This window comes from Pseudorca crassidens, chromosome 20, assembly GCF_039906515.1.
Source record: "Pseudorca crassidens isolate mPseCra1 chromosome 20, mPseCra1.hap1, whole genome shotgun sequence".
Lineage (NCBI taxonomy): Eukaryota > Metazoa > Chordata > Mammalia > Artiodactyla > Delphinidae > Pseudorca > Pseudorca crassidens.
In genome coordinates this window covers 7,251,729-7,268,271 of record NC_090315.1, presented here as the reverse complement: position 1 = coordinate 7,268,271, position 16,543 = coordinate 7,251,729, and the positions used below count along the sequence as shown (strand labels likewise).

Genomic DNA, 16,543 nt, shown 5'->3' with positions numbered 1-16,543 from the left:
GGGTCTTCGTTGCTGCACGCGGGCTTTCTCTAGTTGCGACGAGCGGGGGCTACTCTTTGTTGTGGTGCGCGGGCTTCTCATTGTGGTGGCTTCTCTTGTTGCGGAGCACGGGCTCTAGGTGCACAGGCTTCAGTAGTTGTGGCACGTGGGCTCAGTAGTTGTGGCTCTTGGGCTCTAGAGCACAGGCTAAGTAGTTGTGGTGCACAGGCTTAGTTGCTCCGCAGCATGTGGGATCTTCCAAGACCAGGGATCGAACCTGTGTCCCCTGCATTGGTGGGTGGATTCTTAACCACTGTGCTACCAGGGAAGTCCCCGTGAAGGACTTTAAATGCTGGGACAGATGCTTGCAATGTACTAAGACCAGGAAGCCACAAACAGGTTTGTGCAGGAGAGTAAGGGTCAGCCCTCTGGCTGTTGGGAAGATCCCTTTAGGGTCCATAAATGAGATAGGGAAGGGACTGGAGGTCAGGAGATGGAAATGTGCTGCAAGGATTGACAGATAAAAGTGAGGCAAGGGGCTTCCCTGGTGGTGCAGTGGTTGGGAGTCCGCCTGCCGATCAGGGGACACGGGTTCGTGCCCCGGTCCAGGAAGATCCCACATGCCGCGGAGCGGCTGGGCCCGTGAACCATGGCTGCTGAGCCTGCGCGTCTGGAGCCTGTGCTCCTCAACGGAGAGGCCACAATGGTGAGAGGCCCGTGTACCGCAAAAAGAAAAAAAAAAAAGTGAGGCAAGGAGATAAAGATTATGAACCGAATGTCAGGCTGAGGGGCTGATCTTTCCCTGGGGAGGCTTTGAAGAGTTCTGGGAAGGAGAATGACATCAACAAGTTGCCACCCTGTCCTCTGTGCCTGGTGTAAAAAATGAATAAAATGAAGCCTCAGTTTGATAGAGTCAGGAGACCAGAGGGAGACCTCTCACTGCCCGTGATGAGTAGAGCCCAACAGGAAGAAGAAAGACTGCTCTTCTTTCCTGGCAAGGACTCTGCCAATGAAAAGCCAGGGACTCTGTTTACTCTAGCCCCCAACTTCCTTCGCCCCTCTATAAAAGCGGTCTCCTTCCCTTGCTGTGTCATAACTTGCACGTGGCTCATAATGGCTGCAGACCCCAAGCTGCCATGCTCAGCTAATGCCGGATAAACCCATGTTTGCTGGAGAAATGTCTGAGGTCAACACTAGTCACCCCCAGCCTCAGGAGAACTTGCCAGGAGGACATTTCTCTTCAAGGAAGAGAAACCAGCAGACAGCGCACGCCACATGACGGGACCTCTGTTGGTTGATTTTGATGTGTTCTTTCTTTAATTCTCACACAGCTTTGAGGTAAGACACATGATCTCTGATTTACAGAACGGAAAACTGAGACACAGAGAGATAACGTGAATTGCTTGCTAACGATGCCTCAGGAAGTGCTGGAACCAGCATTTGATTGAGCCCAAGTCTCTAATCCTATCACCTGTCTTCCTTCTGCTCTACCTGGGGACACTCATACAGTAGTTAATGCTAATACTGCCACAAAGGCTTCATCAACTAGTCCCTGACTTCTCCTTTTCCCCACAGAGGCTGTGATTCCTCCAGCCAGGACCAAGCTCTGGGCGAGTCCTCATTAGCTTGTGTTGATCTCTGAGTACTCGGTGGTGCTGGTGGCCTCCTGGTCCAAAGGCTCGCGAGACTTCATCCCGCGAAAGCTGAGGGAGGCGTAATGGAGCTCCTGTTGCTCCCCTGAAGGCGGGGCATCCTCTGCAGGGGACGACGTCTGGTCTGGGGGGCCGTCTGGCCAGGGCTTTTGCCTGGAACCCTGAGTAAAGGGGAGAAAAGGGAGTCAGAGAAGGAGTAAGGCAGGCACTTTCCCCTCCAAGGGAAAGTCGGCCTGAAGGGACATTTATTCATTCATCTTCTCATTCCACACGTGTTTCCTATGAACTCAAATATTCACTCATTCATTTACAGTTTTGTAATACTAAGACTGATTAGGCCATATCAAGGGCTTACGAATCATATTTAACCTTCACAGAAAGCCCCAGTATGAATGATACTCTCATTATCCCCATTTTACAGGTAGGAAAACTGAGGTGGGGAGAGGTAAAGTAACTTGCCCAAGGTCACTCATATAGTAAATGGCAGAGCCAGGACTCAAACCCAGGTCTGCTGTGTTATTGACAGTATCTCCCGTGCCAAGTCCTGGGCGAGGGGCCAGGTGGACTGTGTGAGAAAACAGACATGGACCCTGACCTCAGGCAGCTTAGTTTGCTAGGAGCACTGGATTAGAGACAAGGAAACAAAGCAAATTTCTAACTTCCTGGTGTACTGTGAGATAGCTTATGCAGAAACCAGAAAAGAGATGGCAATTCTGGTTTCCCTGGTGGTGCAGTGGTTAAGAATCCACCTGCCAATACAAGGGACATGGGTTCGAGCCCTGGTTCAGGAAGATCTCACATGCCATGGAGCAACTAAGCCCGTGTGCCACAACTACTGAGTCTGTGCTCTAGAGCCTGCGAAACACAACTACTGAGCCCGGGTGCCGTAACTACTGAGCCCGCGTGCCACAACTACTGAAGCCTGCATGCCTAGAGCCTGTGCTCTGCAACAAGAGAAGCCACTGCAATGAGAAACCCACACACTGCAATGAAGAGTAGCCCCTGCTCTTCACAACTAGAGAAAGCCTGCACGCAGCAACGAAGACCCAACACAGCCATAAATAAATAATTTTTAAAAAGAGATGGCAATTCTGGATCCTGGGCCTGGGCTCCATAAAACAAAAATGAAAATAAAGCAGGACCCAAGTCTCCCAACAAAGATGGTACCCAGACACTGGTAAGCCATTTCCTTTTCTCTCTCAAGTCTGCCCACACCCCTACATCATCATGCTATAGAAGAGAGTGTTGAAAGCAACATTAGCCTTCAAAAGTAGCCCAGAAAGAAAAAAAAACGAGTTCCAGGTTAGGAACAAATGGTTTTATGACCTCAGCAAAAAAATAGAATATCCAGACAGAGCTGCCCGTATTAGACGTGAGCAAGGTAAAATGAAATGACAAAGCAGCTAGGTGTATTGACGCTACTGCCGCCAAAAAGGGAGAAATAAGGATGTGCGTCCATTAATAATAGCCTTACCATGTATTAAGAAGGGATTAAATTGGTCATCATAAGGCAACATGCAGCTCAGATGAATAAACAGGAGAAAGTGATATGTGCATTCTTTCATTCAATACCTCTTTGCCAAGTGCTGGCTATGAGTTAGGTGCCATTCTTGCAAATGAGGACATAAGAGGAACTGAAACAGCCCAAAATACCTGCCTTCATGCAGTTCCTTATTAGAGGGGGGAATAGTAACGTTAGGTAACAGTTGTAAGCAATTTCCCCATGACCTAGGCACATTTCTAAGCATTTCTTGTAACAACCCAATGAAACAGTTACCGCCATATCCACAGTCTTATTTCCAGAAGAGAAAATAAAGAAACAGAGAGGTTAACTAACTTGTCCAAGGTCACACAGCTTGGAAGTGGTTGGATCGAGGACTTGAACACAGGAAGTTGAATTCCAGGGACTATGAAGCTCATCGCTTTACTATTCTGCCCACAGTATGAAAGTTACAGAAAGGTTGAGAGTAAAATAATGGGGAAAACAAAGCTCTCTGTCACAGTTCTGTCAAGATAGTGAATTCACACATGCCACTGGCTCCATTCACCAAGATCCAGCAAAGAAGAACTACAGATAGAACTACAGGATGACAAAATTTTATAAATCAATTAGTCGATTGCTTGATAATCAATTGATCACACTGAAGTCCCTAGGGGGAAGTAAAGGCTAATGTGAACAAATGGGGTCGGGGAGGCGATGTGCTGCAGCCCAGGGCTGGGGAATCTGCCTTGTTGATAAGAGGATGTTTCCCCTCAAATGTGCTTGAATTCTGCTCCTTTCTCTCTTCTACTCTTGCCTTGGGACAATCATTGCCTGCAGAATTCAGACAGCGTTGGACAGGACGGTGATATGCAGGTGGCCAGAGGTAAGTGCTGCATCAGCACCGTAGCTTCCCTGGAGTGAAGAGACGGAGAGCAGAGATGGAGCCTCACTGGCCTCTGCGATTCTTGTCATCATTTTCTCCTTTCCAAACTCCAGAGTCCAGTGGATCAAAATCCACGAAGAGTCCCTGCCCAAAGCTCCTTCTCTCTGAGGGTCAGAAGGCAAAGGGGCGACTTAAGCTGCTTTCTTGGGGGGACAGGAAGTGGGAATGATGGGCAGTGGTTTTGGTGCCTGGGGGAGCTCCACCCTGGGGCTGGTCCCCGTTGCTCCTTTGAGCCGACACAGACTATCATCTGCCTTTCACCTTCACCCAATCAATACTCCAGACTGAGTAACTAACATCCCCAGGGGAATATGCCCTCCCAGCTCACAGGACTGGACACCCGTGGAGTGTAAATGTCCCGGAAGGAAAACAAGCCAATGGAACCTGGGAACTTCCTGTACCTCCAAAGCACAAGTATTAGAACACTTTGATCAAGGGTTTAAACTAAGCACGCTAAATGCACTAAGAGAAGTGAGTGATGATATTACCATCGTGAAAGTGAGAATAAGAAATTAGGTACATCAGTCAATAACTCTGCAATATCTTCGTATGGTGACACATCGTAACTAGACATCATGGTGATCATTTTGAAACATACAGAAATAGCGAATCACTATGTTGTGTAACAGGAACCAACGTAGTGTTGTAGGTCAATTATACTTCAATAATGAGCAAACAAGAAAACTCATAGAAAAAGAGATCCGATTTGTGGTGATCAGAGGCGGGAGACTGGGGGAGGGGGAATTAGATGACGGTGGTCAAAAGGTACAAACTTCCAGTTATAAGATACATAAGTACTAGAAATGTACAACAGGATAATTATAATTGACACTGCTCTATGTTACATACGAAAGTTATTAAGTGAGTAAATCCTGAGTTCTCATCACAAGGAAAAAATTTTCTATCTATATGAGATGATGGATGTTTGCTAAACGTACTGTGCTAATCATTTCATGATATATGTAAGTCAAATCATTATTCTGTACACCTTAAACTTATACAGTGCTGTATGTCATATATATCTCAAAACTGCGAGGAAAAAAAGGAAATTATATACATCAGAAATTATGTACATAAAATGTAAAACAAGAAGTCACGTAATCACGTAAATTATGTGAAAAGGAAATGTGTGTGCAGTTCTGTAAAAAGTGGAAATATTATGTCTGAAAAGTAGAATAGGAAGAACCCAATGGCGGAATGAAGAATAGAATGAATACAGTTGAAGACACGTCAGTGAGCTGGAAGGGCCTTTGACGTCTCCCCTAGAAGGAAGTAGGGAAGGATGAAGCACACAACATATGAAAAGAATAGTTGGGACTTCCCTGGTGGTCCAGTAGGTAAGACTCTGCACTCCCAATTCAGGGGGCCAGGGTTCAATCCCTCTTTGGGGAACTAGATCCCGCATGCATGCTGCAACTAGAGCCTGGCACAGCCAAAATAAATAAATATTTTTTAAAAAAAGAAAAGAAAAGTTACAATAGATAGAGGACAGAAATAGAAGATCTCAACTCAGATTATAATAGTCCCCAAATGATATGCTTTTTTTTTGGCCACACCACACGGCATGTGGGATCTTAGTTCCCCAACCAGGGATCCAACCCTCCGCCCCTGCATTGGAAGCATGGAGTCTTAACCACTGGACCGCCAGGGAAATCCCAACAGTCCCCAAATGAGATAAAAAGGAAATTAAAAGAAGAAGAAATATTTGGACAAAAATAGTGGAGATAAAATTGCCAGAATTAAAGAAAAAATGAACCACTTCAGCTCAAAGGACCCCACAGACACAAGGAAAAAAAAAAGGAAAAGCCCACATCCAAATAGAGTATTCTTAAAAATATCAAAACCAAGGAGAAACGTATAAACCTTTCCAGGGAGAATGAGTGGATTACCTACCAATGTGCGAGCCCTAAGATTTCTAACAGCGATACTGGGTACAAGAAACAATGAATAAAGTGTTCAAAGCATTGAAGCGAAATCACCTTGATCCTGGAATCAATATCCTGCCAAATGACATTCAACTGTAGGGGCATAAAAATATTTTCAGACACAAGTCTTAATACAGGAAAACCCAAATGAGAACATGTTGGGAGGAAGAATTCAAATAAAAAGAATTCAAATAAAAATAACAAAACTAAGAAGCCACACGCAAGAAATATAGGATACAAAGGTGCTCAAACACCTCAGTAAAATGTGTACCTGTATATATTTTTTTAAGAAGACCAGAGAACGGAAAAATGTTAAGTGTGTTCATAATTACCCAGAATGAAAACTGGAGATCTAGAAAAAGAACCAACATTACAGTAGACGGTGGACAGAGCGGAAACCAATAGATATGAAAGCACTCGAGTTCTTTCTGTTAGGTGTAAGACAGAGATATTAAATGTTTAAATAAGAAAGGAGAAAATGAAATATTGAAAAAAAATGGAACCAAACAGAAGGGAAAGGTAAAATGGTACAAAGAAATCCACATGTATCAATAACCACAATAAATCCAAAAAGAGTGAACTCAACAGGGGATGTGAAATTGGAGTTTTTAAAACCTGGTTATATACTATTTAAAAGAATCACTGCCAAAGCATAAGTAAAATGTTGGAAGGGGGTGGGGAGAGGAAAGGATGGAGAAATATTATCCTTTCTAACTGACCAATGACAAATTGGTGTATCTGTTTTAAGATCTAACCAAATAGACTTTAAAACAAAAAGTATCAGTAGGCACAAAGACAATCACTACATGTGATTAAATGTGATAAAATGTTCAATTCACTAAGATACAATACTTCTAAAATATACAGTTTTAATTTAAAAATACATCAATTATAAGAAATACATTTGATAGAACTCCAGGGAAAAATTGACAAGTAAACTATCATAATATAAGATTTCAAATATTGACAGGTCAGGAAGACCTATTAGGAAAGATATGGATTTGGATTTGAACAATACAGTTAACACACTGGCCTACTGATCTTACCTGGAATTTATGAAATAGGAAATTTTTTTTTTCTGAAGCATATAGGAAATATTTACAAACATTCATCACATACCAGGCCACAGATCAAGTCTCAACAAATTTAAAAAATAGGTATCATAAAAACCATGCACTCTGAGAAAAAACTCAATGTATTTAGAATTTAAGGATGGAAAGACGTTTTAAGATCCCCATACATTTGGAATTTTTTTTAAATCCCCAATAATTTAAGATTCCAAAAAGAAATCACAATAGGGTTTTAGCAATATTTAGAACTGAATGATATTAAAATAACACATTTCAAAATGTGTGGAATGAAATTAAAGTCATATTCTGAGAGAAATTTATCCAAAAATACTTTTATAATGAAAGAAATGTGCTATATATTAATAAGCTAAGTATCCAGCTTAAAAACATAGTGAAAGAGGGCTTCCCTGGTGGTGCAGTGGTTGAGAGTCCGCCTGCCGATGCAGGGGACACGGGTTCGTGCCCCGGTCCGGGAAGATCCCACATGCCGTGGAACGGCTAGGCCCATGAGCCATGGCCGCTGAGCCTGCGCTCCGCAACGGGAGAGGCCACAACGGTGAGAGGCCCACGTACCGCAAAAAAAAAAAAAAAAAAAGTAAAAGGAGCAGCTCTGTGTGGACAAATGGTGGGGAAATGAAAAGAAATTGACTACTGTTCAAACAACCTGCCCACGATCTGAAGTGTCACACGGACTTCCATTACCACACGAGGCAGTCTTGGTGCGCTCACTTCCCCATCATTTATTCAGGGGAGTGAGTCATTTGTTGAAATCTGAAACCTCTCAGAAGAAAAATACACCTGCAGGGGTTGCAGGAGGCTAGGCGTTTCTTCTTCAGTACCTGAAGCCCGAAAGGACCAGCCGATTCTTGAAGGAAACGACATTACATGTGCATCAAATTCAGCTGCTTTGATTCAGCAAGCCACGACCGTTAAAAACAGGAATATTACAAATTTTTCAGATGGTATCTTTATCTCTGAAAAGGAATGGTTCAGCAGGCTTATGGATAAGATCTAAGAATTTTCCAGCTACCAATGCAACACGATTCTAAATGGCACCCAAGACCAATTTGTGATTTTTTTAAATTAATTAATTAATTTATTTTTGGCTATGTTGGGTCTTCGTTTCTGTGTGAGGGCTTTCTCTAGTTGCGGCGAGCGGGGGCCACTCTTCATCATGGTGCGCGGGCCTCTCACTATTGCAGCCTCTCTTGTTGCGGAGCACAGGCTCCAGACGCGCAGGCTCAGTAGTTGTGGCTCACAGGCCTAGTTCCTCCGCGGCATGTGGGATCTTCCCAGACCAGGGCTCGAACCCGTGTCCCCTGCATCGGCAGGCAGATTCTCAACCACTGCGCCACCAGGGAAGCCCCTGTGATTTTTTTAAATTACAAAAACAACCTCATATGTTTTGAAAAAACTTTTTTTTTTCATTCTGCATACCAGCAATGAGCAATCAGAAAATGCACTTTAAAAAAGATAGCATCGGCCTCTTGCCTTCCAAGATGGCCCACACTCTATGGAGTGTGTATCTCCCTGAATAAACCTTCTTTCACTTTGTCTTGCTCTTGAATCCTTGCCTGCGCAAAGCCAAGAACCCACACTGGGCGGCCATCCCAGGGACGCAGACATGACTTGGGATGTGACCATCCTCTCGCACCCCACTCTCTTTCCTGCAACATCTTTCCTGGCACCCAATGCGGGGCCTCCAAGGCCATAATCTCGATCCGCCTACTGGGCTATGGCTCCCCTCTGAAGGGTGGCTGGGACTTACCCTGAGCCACGTAGATTCAAGTAGTCCGTTAAGGGGCAGCTGACGTCGCCTGCAGGGTCTGCCAGGGACCAGTTCTCTGGCCGTGAAGAAGCGCACTGAGGCCAAGGCTTTTCCCCCTCAGTCTTTCTCATTCTCCTATTGCTCTATCTCTTCGGACTTGAAAAGATCCACGCAGACGACCACCAAACATCCAAATTAAGACTGCGCGGCAAGTAATTGACAACCTGGTTGGGTCTAAAGAACTCCTGCCAGGGGTTTTATCTGGTGGCGCAGTGGTTGAGAACCCGCCTGCCGATGCAGGGGACACGGGTTCGAGCCCTGGTCTGGGAGGATCCCACATGCCACGGAGCAACTAGGCCCGTGAGCCACAACTACTGAGCCTGCGCGTCTGGAGCCTGTGCTCCGCAACAGGAGAGGCCGCGACAGTGAGAGGCCCGCGCACCGCGATGAAGAGTGGCCCCCGCTTGCCGCAACTAGAGAAAGCCCTCGCAGAGAAACCGAAGACCTAGCATGGCCAAATATAAAAAAATAAAATAAAAATAAAAAAAATAGCATTTACAATAGTAACAATAACTAGTATTTAGGAAGAAAAATAGAAAAAGATGACCAAGACCTGTGTGAAGGAATTGTCTCTCTTTCTTGAAAACATTTTTTAAAAAAATGAATAGAGATATCCATTTTTCGTGGGTTAGAAGACTTAAACTCAAAAACAAGTACACTCTTCCTGAATTGATCTATGGGTTCAATGTAATTCCAGTCAAAACTCCAACAGGAGTACTTTTTTTGGAACTTGACAAACTGACTCTAACATTTAACTAGAACAACAAAGGGCCAAGGATAGGCAAGACAACTTCTGAAAAAGATTCAGGAGAAGGTTTTGCTCTGTTAGATACCAGGACTTATGTTTGAGTTTATAGACTCTGTTGACTGTAGACACAGTTCTGACTCAGGGACTATAAAATTGACCATTGGAATAGAAGAGGCCACAGAAAGAGGTCCACCCACGTATGGAATTTTGATGTATGGCAAAAATGGCATGGCAGATCAGTAGGGGAGGGAGCGAAGGACTATTCTATAAATGAAGGAAGGACATATATAGATCAACACTGCACACCACACACAAAACTCAACTCCCGGTAGATGAAGTCTTTAAATGTCAACAGGAAAACAAAACTTTTCATAGAAACTATACTTGAATATCCTTCTAATCTTAAGATGGGGAAGAGTTTCTTAAATGAGACCCAAAAGGCACTCAATAGAAAAGAGAAGATTGGTAAATATGGTTATATTACAATTCAGAACTTACCATAATCAGAGGTCACCTTTAAAAAAAGTGAAGATAAGCTACTCACTGGGAGAAGATATTTACCATGTATATAACCAGAAAGAAAAAAAAAAAACAGTATAAAAATGTATAAAGAGCTCCAACAAATTTAATAAGAAAAAGTCCAACATCCAGTAGGGGAATGGGCCATAGATGGGACCTGGCATTTTATACAGAACATGTTCATATGCCACTGAAGACATAGAGAGACTTTTGTTTTCATTGGTAACCAAGGAAATGCAAACCAACACCATAGTGAGATGGTGAGATGACCAAAAAAAAAAAAAAAAACTGAGAAAACCAAGTGTTGGAGAGATTGTAGATCAACAGAATCTGATAAGCACCGATGGGAGTATAAGTGAATGCAGTTGCTTTGGAAAACCATTTGTCATGATCTTGTAAATATGAACTTTACATACATTATGACCTAGTAATTAAATTCTTAAGTAATGCTAAAGAAAAACTCTCACATGTGAACACAGTGAGACACGAATAAGAATGTTCGTAAGAGCAACACCTGGAAACAACTCAAATGTCCATCAATACAAGCTTAGATAATAGACATAATAATAAAATGAATTATTATACAATGGAGAACTGCAACTTTATGTAAAAATAGGAATGACTCTTTGTGACCTAATGTTGCATCTACAAAGCGAGTCCAAGAAGAGTAGGCAGAACGTGAAGCCCTTTGTAGGTTCAGAAGCAATTAAACTAAACAGTGTACATTTTGGGTAAACATATATGTGATAACACCAGCAACAAAAGATTCAGAGCAGGGCTACCCTGGTGGCGCAGTGGTTAAGAACTGCCTGCCAATGCAGGGGACACGGGTTCGAGCTCTGGTCTGGGAGGATCCCACATGCCGCGGAGCAACTAAGCCCGCGTGCCACAACTACTGAAGCCCGCGCACCTAGAGCCCATGCTCCGCAACAAGAGAAGCCACTGCAATGAGAAGCCCGCGCAGCGCAAGGAAGAGTAGCCCCCGCTCGCCACAACTAGAGAAAGCCCGCGTGCATCAACGAAGACCCAACGCAGCCAAAAATAATAAATAAATTAAATAAATAAATTTAAAAAAAAAGAGATTCAGAGCAGTGGTTACTGAGGATGGATCAGGGAGCAACATGGGTAGATAAAAGTCATCATCAATGTTTGAAGTCTTAGGTTGGACGGGAGGTTTACATTTGCTTATCATATTATGAAAAACAAAGCGAACACTGCATGTTCCAGTGATAATAGCTCGGTCACGAGCAAAGCATTTTGGATAACTCCACTTAGGGCAACGCGAACCCAATTTTAAAAAAGAGAAGGGGGGTCATGCTGGACAGGGACAGTGAGAGAAAATTACAACCCCCGCCCTCTCAAGGACTTTACAAATACGATGAGAGGGTGGAGACAGGTAAATATAGTGATGTTGTGTGATGTGACCCTCAGTACAGGGGTGGACACAGAGCTCTGGGGATATAGAGAAGGGAGGGATGGGCATTGACAGGGAGGGAGAGGACAAAGGTTTCCCAGAGTAAGAGATGTTGATATTGGAGCTAGAAGGAGGAGGCGAGGTGGTCTGGTCGAAATGAGGAAGGAAGGGCATTTCAGGTAGAAGGAACTGTACATTCAAAGGCTCCGAGTCATCAGGTAATAGATTGCTATGGAGACAGTGAGAAGGCCAGTGTAGCTGGACCCTAGGGCAGGACCAGTGGCTGGAGCGGCCATCAGGGGAGACCTCAGGAAGGACTTCGTATATCAGACCAAGGATTAGGACTTGATTCTCTAAGCAATGGTAGCAAACAACAGCTTTGAAACTCCAGAAGGGCTGGAAAGTACTGGTTTGGGGGAGATGGTTCTGGAAGGCTGTATCTGGCAAAGAGGTGAGGTTGGCTCAGTGGTCAGCAGAGGGCCATTGCGTCTGGGGGATGGAGGGGAAGAACAGAAGGGGAGTCAATGCCCAGGTGTCTGCCCGGGGGACCAGGGAGGAGCAGGAAATACTGAGGAACTCAGTCTGGACCCACCGAGTGGACACGCCCAGGGCTCCCACTGCAGGAGAAGACGCCCACATCACTCACCCAGGCGATGGTACCCATGACGGGGTCTTCACCATCCACACCCTCTGGTCTCCTGGCTGCCTGCTTTCTGCGGGCTTTCACTCTAGGAGAAGAAACCAGTGGAAGAGAAGAGAAGAAACTGCAGAAGGCCGGCTCGGGCAAAGACAAGCAGGCTGCCCCCACTCCCTGGTAAGACAACTCAGGCATCCGGACCCTGGAACCGGACTCGGAGGCCTTCCTGACGGGCAAGTGAGTGCTTCATCCTCCTGGATGACCAGGACCTTGGCCAAGACTGAATTTCCATCCCTAAAGACCCCGCTTACACATGAAAACTTGTACGTGAATGTTATTATTATTGGCAAATGATAGCCAAAAAGTGGAAACAACCCAAATGTCCATCAGTGGATGAGCAGATGGGTAGAAACGTGCTCCATTCATACCAGGGAACATTATTCGGAAATAAAAAGGAACAAAGTACCGACACATGCCACAACGTGCACGAACCTTGAAATCATCACGCTAAGCAAAAGGGGTCAGTCACAAGGGACCACATATTTTATGATTCCACAATGTCCGGAATAGACAACTCTAGACGGACTCAGATTCGTGGTTGTCTAGGGCAAGGGACGGATCAGATGGGATGACAAGGGGTGTGCGTTTCCTTTTGGTTTCATTTCAGGGGCTAATGAAAAAGTTCTATCAAAATCATGGTGATGGACGCACGACTCTGAATAGACTGAAAGCCAATAAATTGTACACCTTAAACGTATGGGAATTCTATCTCACGAAGGCTGTTACCTATTCCCCCCCAACCCCGCAAAAAAAAAAAAAAGACCCCCTCTGGATCTAGTCTACTCAGCGCTGCCTTTCTGGGGTTAAATGACCGTTCTCTGGACTGCCTACCACACACACCCCCCTGTGCACCTCCCCAAGAACACAGGCTTACATGCAAAAGAAGATAACACACAAGCACAGTGACAGCAGGGCCATGGCACCGGCACCTGCAAGGGCCCCACCAACCACTCCGGTCAGGGATGCCGGTTTCCCTGCAGAGGAGAGGGCTGTGAGATGAGCTCACTCCCAAGATTCAGTCTCTTGCCTTCCCACCTCCTTGCAGAACTTGCTGGAGAACCCCTTCAGGTCTGAGATGGGGCACCCTGTCCTAGCAACCACCTTCTGTCCAGGCCCCAGCCCCTCTCCCTCCAAGCATCATCTTCTAGGACCTTAACTCCTTTCCCCCTAAGCCTCTGCCCTCAACAGGTCCCCTAACCTGGCAGCAGCAGGACAGTGGCGCTCTGGGCCCCGTGGACGTTCTGGGCCTCGCAGCTGAGTCGGAGGCCAGAGCTGAGCCCCTCGCGGAGGCTCAGGGAGCTGTTGGCCCAGGGCCCAGCCGAGCTGGAGGTGACCTTGAAGGAGGCGTTGCTGAAATTCCCCTCCAGCAGCCCCTCCCCCAGCCGCCAGCGCAGGGAGGGGGCCGGCTGGGCTCGGGAGGAACAGTCGCAGTGCAGACCCTCCTCCTCCTGGGAGCAGGAGGGTCCCAGCAGCTGCGGGGGGTCTGTACAGAGGGAGGAGTGTCAGCGGTGCCCCTCCCCTCACCTGGGCCCAGGTGTCCTGCCCCCAGGGGTCCCCGCACTCACAGACCACCGAGAGGCTCAGAGACGTATTCTGGGAGCCCAGAGGGTTCTGAGCTCTGCAGATGAATTCTCTTTCTGCAGCGCCTAAGCCTGGCAGCTCCAGGATCTTGGTGCTGGAGATGCGGGTCGCGTTCAGGGCTGGGGACGTCCGGAACCAGCTCAGCTGGGCAGGGGGGTTGCTGTCAGCCACACAGAGCAGCTGCAGAGCCTGGCTCTCCGAGATGAGAAGGGATGAGCTGTTTTGTAGAGCCTTGAGGGCTTTGGGGGAAAGTGCAGTGAGAGCTGGGGAAGGCTGAGGTCTCATCCCTCCCGCCTTCCTAGGATCTAGTTGGCCTCTCCCTCTCCTCCCCTGGCCCGCTAGCTTGCTTCGGTGTGGGTTCCAAGGCTGGACCCTCACACCCTAAGGAGGTTGACACAACGTGTCTGGGCCTTGTATCTTCAGGGGAAGCTCAGTGTCTCAATGGGACGTGCCTGGGCTGTTTGGTGGAAAGAGCACAGAGAGCCTCAAGCCTTGGGAAACTGCTTCAGTGAAGGCACCAGGAAATGGGACGCAGGCGGTTCTGTGGAGGAAAACCACAGAGCACAACCATGGTGAAGTGAAACGGGCTTTGAACAGAGTGTGTGAGTGCGTATGTGTGTGGTGCGTGTGTGTGTGGCCTGTATGTGTGTGTCCATGCGTGTGTAGGTGCATGTGCGTCTGTGCATTTCTGTATGCATCTGTGTGGATGTGTAGAGATGTGGATGTGGATGTGTGTGTACGTGCATGTATATATGTGTGTGTGTGTATGTGTATATGTGTATTGAATCTGTGTGTGGACTAGCGCCTGGGAGGTGGGGGAGAGGGTGGTGATTTTTATCCTTGCTCTTCCCATATGTGACGGCATTCAAGCCCTAATCCCACCCTCTCTGCTTGGAGGTGGTCCCAGGAGCTGGACCCAGCCCTGGAGAAGAGAGGTCCTTTCCTACCTGTGACATTTCTGAAGCAGAGGTTGATACTGAGGTTCCACGGAGCATCTAGGATGGAAAGATATGGCCTTGCTTCAGAGCTGAGCAGTGGGATGGGAACTGACCCAGCACCCAAGGAAGGAAACCAGGAAGGGGGCATGGCTGTCCTCATGGCCTCTCCCCACCTCGGCTCCCAAGGCGCAGATCCATAAAAGAGTGAGCTGGCCCTCGTTCTATCCCTGCCCTCTACACACACACACACACACACACACACACACACACACACACACACAGCCGACTGCCCTCAGGGACCCAGCCCCCCTCCAAACTCACATGACACATTGAGTCGGATGGTTCTCTCCATGGTCACTTGATCTCCTTGGAGTTCCACTCGACAGGTGAGGTTGGTGCCGTGGTCCTGGGGCCTCGGGGTGAAGGTGAGCACCGAGGAGTGGAGGGTCTCTGGGCCCATGGCATCAAGGGCATCCCCCGCCCAGGAGAATGAGAAAACTCTTCCCCCATCACAGACTAGTGACAAGTGGCAAGTCAGGTTTGTGGGGCGGCCGGACTCCAGAGCCTCCAGAAAATGGATGTCAGGTTTCTCTGTTGGGGCTGATGAGAAGAGAGGGAGATGCCTGGGCCCCAGGGGGGTGGGGGCCCAGAATGTGATCCTGAGAGGGACCAGTGCTTCAGAGCCACATCTCACCCCAGGTCCTGTGTCTCTTCTGAACCCCTAAACCCCAAGACCTGGAGCAGGGAGTGGTCCTGTGTCCTGTTCCTGTTCTAATACGGGAGTCTCCACGTCCCAGGGTCCTCTCCTGGGCCCCTGCCATACCTGTCACCTGCAAATTCAGCTTCTTATCTCTGTAGCTGTATTTGCTATCACCTCTCTCCACTCGGAACAAGTAGACTCCTGTGTCGCTCATCCTGGCATCTCTGATGTTCAGGGAGCAGTTCTTTTTCCTGCGGTCCCGGAGGAGGTGGAATCGGCCCTGGGTCTCTGGCTTCACTTGTCTACCTGGGTTGTTTGTGGCCACAGGATCACTGCAGGATACGTTGTCCCCTTCCCGGAACCAATAGACGAAGGGTTCTTCATAGAGGTACCACGAACTCCAAGGGTAGGAAAAAGAGCAGGGCACGTAGACATCCAGGCACGCCTGCACCGTCACTGATTCCTGCACTAGGAGCCGGTACCCCCAGTCCTCCTGCAGGGACCCTGGGGGACACAGAGGCTCCGCTGAAGCTCCAGCCCCTCCCCCACCCTTGCCGCCCCTCCTCCCTCGGCCCACTCACCCCCCCAAAGCAGGGGCAGCAGCAGCAGGGGCACCATGTCCGCGTCCGCCAGCGCAGAGCCCGGGTCCAAGTGCCTCAGTCAGGGAAGGAAGCGCCGCGAATGTGGGGAGCAACCGAGGAAGCCCCAACAGGAAGCCAGTGGGTGACAGCGACAGCCTTGGCCAATCAGAAGGGGAACTTGGACGCCACAGGCCACAGGAGGGGGCAGGTCTCTCCCATTTGCAGCTGCAGACTGCGAGCTACTGAAATGTGAGGCTTGTCTAGGCACCCAAGGCCCCACAGCTGTAGCCCTTCCCCCTGCACTGTTGTCTACACGGGGAAGAGAGCATCACCTGTCCAGCTCCCTGGGGATCAGGGCCTCTGGGAGGTCAAAGAGCAAATTCATTATCACATGTTGAAGGGAGCCCAGGCTGAGGGTCCAGGTGATGGAGGCCTGCCCCCAAGTCAGGAGAAAGGTAAGTTCTCAGCAACAAGCATGTCAGTTG

General features: G+C 47.5%; 1 protein-coding gene across 2 annotated transcripts; it reads right to left on the bottom strand.

The window, feature by feature from the left end:
• Positions 1 to 1,285: 1,285 nt before the first annotated feature.
• On the bottom strand, positions 1,286 to 16,134 carry SIGLEC5 (sialic acid binding Ig like lectin 5). Of its 2 annotated transcripts, XM_067719081.1 has the most exons (9): positions 16,059 to 16,134; positions 15,601 to 15,981; positions 15,099 to 15,377; positions 14,787 to 14,834; positions 13,824 to 14,078; positions 13,457 to 13,741; positions 13,133 to 13,232; positions 12,208 to 12,289; positions 1,286 to 1,792 (listed from the first exon to the last, which is right to left on the bottom strand). In XM_067719081.1, exons 1-9 carry the CDS (start codon positions 16,093 to 16,095, stop codon positions 1,601 to 1,603), a joined length of 1,659 nt encoding a protein of 552 aa, XP_067575182.1. In that variant the 5' UTR covers positions 16,096 to 16,134; the 3' UTR covers positions 1,286 to 1,600. The 2 variants fall into 2 exon arrangements, 1 of the variants encoding a protein (XP_067575182.1); XR_010939035.1 differs by lacking the exon at positions 13,133 to 13,232 and having other exon boundaries at positions 1,741 to 1,792.
• Positions 16,135 to 16,543: the final 409 nt, after the last annotated feature.